At 33.0% G+C, this 5,767-nt stretch overlaps 1 protein-coding gene across 2 annotated transcripts in view; it reads right to left on the bottom strand.

The window, feature by feature from the left end:
- Nucleotides 1–1,671: 1,671 nt before the first annotated feature.
- LOC109544430 overlaps nt 1,672–5,767 on the bottom strand; it is a 7,340-nt gene continuing 3,244 nt past the window's right edge. Inside the window, exons 2-3 of one of the 2 annotated variants that reach the window (XM_019914593.2) lie at nt 5,284–5,517; nt 1,672–2,298 (exon numbers count right to left, since the gene is read on the bottom strand). In XM_019914593.2, coding sequence (XP_019770152.2) covers nt 2,084–2,298; nt 5,284–5,517 — 449 coding nt within the window. In that variant the 3' untranslated portion in view covers nt 1,672–2,083. The remainder of the gene's footprint in view (nt 2,299–5,283; nt 5,518–5,767) is intronic. The other variant, XM_048663968.1, reaches the window with a different exon arrangement.

Raw genomic sequence — 5,767 nt, 5'->3', positions numbered from 1 at the left:
GGGGGGAGGGTAGACGTACAATAAAAGCTCTAAAGCTCTTCTTTCTTCTGAAACTATAAATCAATCGTTCTTCTACAAATTGTGGAAATGTGAAATATTTTACGAAGAAAAGGTACTCTTACTTCGCTCAGACGCACCATTTTCCAATTAAATGACTTTAATATACATATATATTAACTTGAAATTATGCTGAAAAAAAGCTGAAACTGTCGAATTTGGCCAAAAAAGTGCTGTTTAATCAGGACAACGCACAGGTGCACACGTCCATGAAGACTACGAACTACTACGCCATCCAGCGTATTCTCCAGATTTGGCCCCCTGCGACTATTTTCTGATTCCCAACCTGTAGAAATGGCTGTTCGGTAAGAGATTTGGGTCCAATTAAGAAGTCATCATTGAAACAAACGCATATTTTGTGGACCTCGAAAAATATTATTCGGAAGAGATAAAAAAATTGGGAAGACGCTGGAATACTAAGTGTATCGAGCTAAAAAAAAAAGAAAATAAGGGCGCGAAGTATGAATACTATACAATTAGGTATAAGATAATACCAGAATTTGATACACTTTCAACTTCACTTTTTTGCTCATATGTACTTTTACACTACTGTTTAGCGCAGTCAGCCAGACATTTCCTACCAAGGATGAGCTTTCCATCAGGCAAAGTAATGTCTAAAGTTAACGGGACATCCTGTATAAACAAATTGTATTTGGTGCTCAATAGGCTCTTGACCCAATCGCTCCTTTTCTTCTTTAAATACAGATGTTTATTGGTTTCAAAAATTTTATTGATAATACGATTTTCAAGTACATCTAGATTTTGTTATCAATCGGTCCCCATATTAGCAGCAAACTTATCTTAACGTCAATGAAAACTGCCGAATGGCTCTAGTGTAGGAGTAATTTTTAACAGCGGAAGAGAAATATTACCGTACGCACTTTTCTAATAAAAGTTAATTTTTAATAGGATTCAATTATAGTAGGTGCAAGTCTGAGTGAACGAAATTGACGAGAACACCAGCCTGAACTGCTCTAGTTGAGTTGCTTATAATTTCATGTAATAGGTATTTTACGCTAGTAAAATATTTTGCAGTTTTTTTAAAGAATTAAAATAAAAATGCAAAGATATGTTTTCAAGCGCCGTGAAATTTGATGTACTTTAAATTTACGTCAATTCATATTTAGTAAATTCTTTCGCAATCAGCGTTTGTCTGATTTGTAGCAAATGCCACACTCTTAACGCACGCCCCACTGAACATATAATTTTCATTATTTAACATGCAATTTAATATGGTTTCCTTTTTTGTTTTTTTTTAATACTGTTTGTTGTTTCTATGCGTATTTGCTGTTTTTAAGTGCAATTAAAAACCTGCAGAGAAGAAGTTGCGGTAGACAAAAGTCAATATTTTTATTACTGCGCCCCCCCTTCAAAAAACTCCTAGATCCTCCGCTGATCTCAAGTAGGTTTTCTGCCTGGATAGATTTTACTCAAGCCACCTTTTTCGGCTTGCACAAACCTCAAGCTTGCGTTTTACTACACACCACACAACGATTTATTTGTGCGATCGGGCTTGTGCAAGCCAGTTTGTGCAAATGGCTAATGGTTTGAGCGTGTAAGCGGCTCTTTAAAGGATCGAGATTCATGGTTGTCCTCAAGGTGTTCTTTATTTTGTTTGTTGTAAACTTTTATTTTCGTAATCGAAGTTTCTAAGCAGTGATACAAAGTGACAATGTTTTAATGATTTTTGTGAATATAAATATGTTAATAATACGTATGCACACTTTTAACGAGCAACCCTTTATATAAAATTTACATTTCTATATACCATGGTATTCAATTCTCCAATATTGTATAACAGTGCTGCACTAATTTTTGAAACTTTATCTTCTGTAAGTATAAAACTGTTACGAAAGTGTTCTAATTGTACAGAAAGCATTTTTTATTATCAATTTGCCACGTTCAAACTACTTTCTACATAAATTATTACAAAGTTTAAAAAGTATTTAACACCAAACATGTTTAGAATACTTTCGGTTGGTACTACAAAAAGTCAGCAAACAATCAAAGCTCTTGTGCTCAGTCCTTAAATTCTAATAAAAAGCAACGATGCGATCATCGTACCAAAAATAATAATCTCGTTTTTGTTGTCTGAGGCCGAGTTGCAGCGGTCGGTGTTGCACCTCGAGCAGTGTTCTTTTTTAAGAAACTCTGTGTCCTTTGTCTTCAGCTTGTAGCAAATGTCCAGGTTGGCTTGCTCGGCTAGCTGGCAGCCACGAAACGTGAATTTTTTATTTCCCACTGAAAATACAATACCAATTAAATAGATGTGTGATGACAACTTATCTGAGCCCAAAAGTACATGATTTTGGGTACGTGCAAAAGTACATAAAGATTGCATAAATGCCAATTTGCCTTTAGAATGTGGTACATTTTTTCTATACTAGTGAATATGTGCGTCGTTGAAACATGTTAATATAAAATTTAAATCTGTCTTGTTTAAAGTTGTCTGCTGTGTGTTGTCTGAGAAAGGAGCTCTATAATCGCCTGTTAAATACAATTTCATATTTTAAACGTTTTTAACCCAAAAACGTGATTTTTCAGAGAGATTTGGATTTAAACCATTAATGTTGTGATATTTGAACAACCAAAAATTAATAGAATATGAGTGAAATTGCTTTTGAGTGAAATTGTTGCATCAAAACTAGCTCACAGATATCAGTGGTTGGAAATTGGAAATTTCTTCGAAATCTTATTATTCTGCAGGCATGGTAAAAATTAGGCCTGTGTAACTCATTTAGTTTTTAAGAGTTGGCGCAGTGCTACGCAAATGGCTTGGTGAAGGCGCAGTAACTCAGATCCGTTGCTGGGAAAATGTTGATGACTTTTTTTTTTACTTGTTTTTAGATTTATTTTAATTTATTAATAAAAGTTTTAAACTTTCTTAAAAATTTCAGAATTTTCTAGTTTTAGTCAAGTTACTCTTTCTTCTAAATGCTCAATTTTCTAAAGTTTCACTTAAAAATTTTGCCAAACTTAACAAAGTATTTTCCGTGAAAAATTATGAAGTAAATTTCGAATCCTTGGTCGCTTTATAAAAAGTTCCATCCGTTCAAATCCCTTTCCAGCGTCGAAATTGGAACAGAAACCAAATCATTTTCTATCAAAAAACGAACAGAACAGGCGAAAGTTTATAACAGAATATAAAGAATTTTTTTTGCTCGCTCTATTTTATAGTTGGATTGGAGGTATTTTATGCGAAAAATTACAAGATAAATTTATAGCTTGTGAAAATTTTACTAAAACTTTTTTCAGCGTCAAATTCGAGACAAAAACGAAAATAAATTCTTTCTCTCGTTTTTCTTTGAAAACCATTAAGGTTTTCTGCAAAACCGATATAAAAACTAAAAGTTTTTAATCGAAAACGCTAAAAATCATTATTTCATGATGATTTACTTCCTTTCAGACAAAAATTAATTTCCTCCGTCTCATTCATCGGTTTGCAGGGAACTTTAGAAAACTCTTTTCAGCTTCGAATTTGGCACAAAACCCAAATCCTTTTATTCAGTTTTTTACCGAAAGTAATTAGCATTATCTTGAAAAAACGGCCAAAGAGCAAAAGTTTAAAGTATTTAAAGTTTATATGCAAAAATCGCATTATGATTTAGTTAAAATACTAATAATTTTCAGGTATTTTCTGTAAAAAGTTATAAAATAGATTTTATTGGAACACTCGCCTGCTTAACAGTTTTGCAAAAAATTTTAGAAAACTTTTTGCAGCTTCGATTTATGGACAAAACCTTAATAATTAATTCTGGGTATTTCTCCAAAAATATTTCCCCGAACTGAAAAAGCGAAAATTTATAATGATTTATTCGGAAAACTCTTGAAAACTGGAGTTTCTTCACTTTTAAGTCAATATTTCTAAACAAAACTGTCACTAAACGAAAAGACCGGGTTTTTCCTAACGTTTTACTGTAGAATACTGGCAAATTAAATTTTTTATGCGAAAAATTAAGAGATTGATTTTACAAAAAAACTTGTCGACTTTCTTTGGGCTCATTTCTGTTGCTGGGAGAATCTAGACGACTTTTTGTTAGTTGTTTGAACAAAGTAGTAAAACATTACGAAGAAATAATTGATAACCTGTTTTTAGATGTGAAAATTCTAGTCTCGGATCTCGTAAAGCTTTAATAAATGAGTTAGAACTCATTAACCGATGTGTTATAACTTAACTTAACTAGAGAGCGGCAACAACTCAATAGCGCAACTCAACATAGCGTTACCCAGGCCTAGTAAAAATGTACTTTTATAATAAGTTCAAATATAACGGTGTTGCTTTTGTTTCATTAGCAATTTGCAAAATTGCAAAGTTTGCATTTCAAGTTTATTTATGACAATGTGAGAACAGGTAATAATCGTTTTTAAAGGAACTTCTTTGCTATGAAAATTAGTAAAGTAAACCAAGTCTTTGAGTTGGCGCCAAAGGAAGGAATCCAAGGGGTTTGGGTTAGCTTCGATTACTACTGCTTATAATATTATTAGTTTATGTAGGTACAACTGAATAATAATAAATATTCGGAGAATTTTCCAATCAAAAGGAGGAGCATCTGTGAGGCATTTTTGCCACAAACATTTAAAAACGTCGAATAAATGTTGAAATAATTTAAAATACAATTCATTGTACTTTGTACAAGAATGTTTAACTTGTAAGCCAGATAGCAAAAAATACATATCCGAAATACTGGCATTTTTTCAAGTATACCGCACGTTATATCATTGCAAACAATGTCGAGAAACCCTGTATTTGTTATGACTGACGTACAAAGTAATTTTTGTTTTCATTTGCACATTTATTTCAAATAAGGCCCACAAATGCCGCCCGCTACATTTTATCATGAAAATGAGMSTRGATTTCAATTTTCTACACCAAAAAATTCCTGGTCGAATATTATCACAAACAGCAGTTTTAATAGCAAATATTAATGCTTGCGATCACTTGGATTGAGACAAGTTGAGTTAACTAGTCGTACAACCAAATTTGTAGATGAGTTGTGTATATGAAATGCGATTGCTGCATATATTTTAATCTTTGTCACACATTGCATTAACAAGAGTTAAATTAAACCCTGTTGTTTGTGTATATTCAGCACTAGTACATATTTTTGAAATTTATTTTCCTGCTAGCAAATATCTAATGTAATAAATCACGTTAATGACAACATAAATTCGAATGAAACAAAGATAATTTAAGTTACTACTGAATATTTAATTATAACCGCTTACCTTTAGTAACAACCTTCAAACAATCTAGTTCTATGTGCCTGGCCATCGCGTGAGTATCAACTTCAAAGATTTTATCGTAGCTGGCATCAATGCGTTTGGCTATTTCTCGGGTTTTGTCCAATGCACTCTGATCGCACTGTATCAGAGACGCATTGTATGACTCTGGATACAGACAAGCCATTTCATTGTCCTTGGTGGAGCAAAGGTAGCATCTTACTCTCGTCTCTCCGGGCCCCAAAGAATAAATAAAAATAATAATCTACTTTTTCTTTCTTCTTTTCTTATATTTTTTCCTTTCAAACCGCGCTCCTATCGTTTGCAAATTTTTGTTCTCTATACAGACTGGTGCCACAGAAGCGAAATCGTATATACAGGGTGTCTATCAAATGGCCGTACTACATCCTATTAAGACTTCTAGGGTGAAATAGTAGTTTTCGATACAAGGGCGAAAAATGTCGTTTTTCGAACGACGACGACGTTTGAC

The sequence above is a fragment of the Dendroctonus ponderosae genome, unplaced genomic scaffold (assembly GCF_020466585.1).
Source record: "Dendroctonus ponderosae isolate FM_Combo_2020 unplaced genomic scaffold, Dpon_F_20191213v2 Dpon_F_20191213_2, whole genome shotgun sequence".
NCBI lineage: Eukaryota > Metazoa > Arthropoda > Insecta > Coleoptera > Curculionidae > Dendroctonus > Dendroctonus ponderosae.
This window is presented reverse-complemented; position numbering and strand designations above follow the sequence as displayed.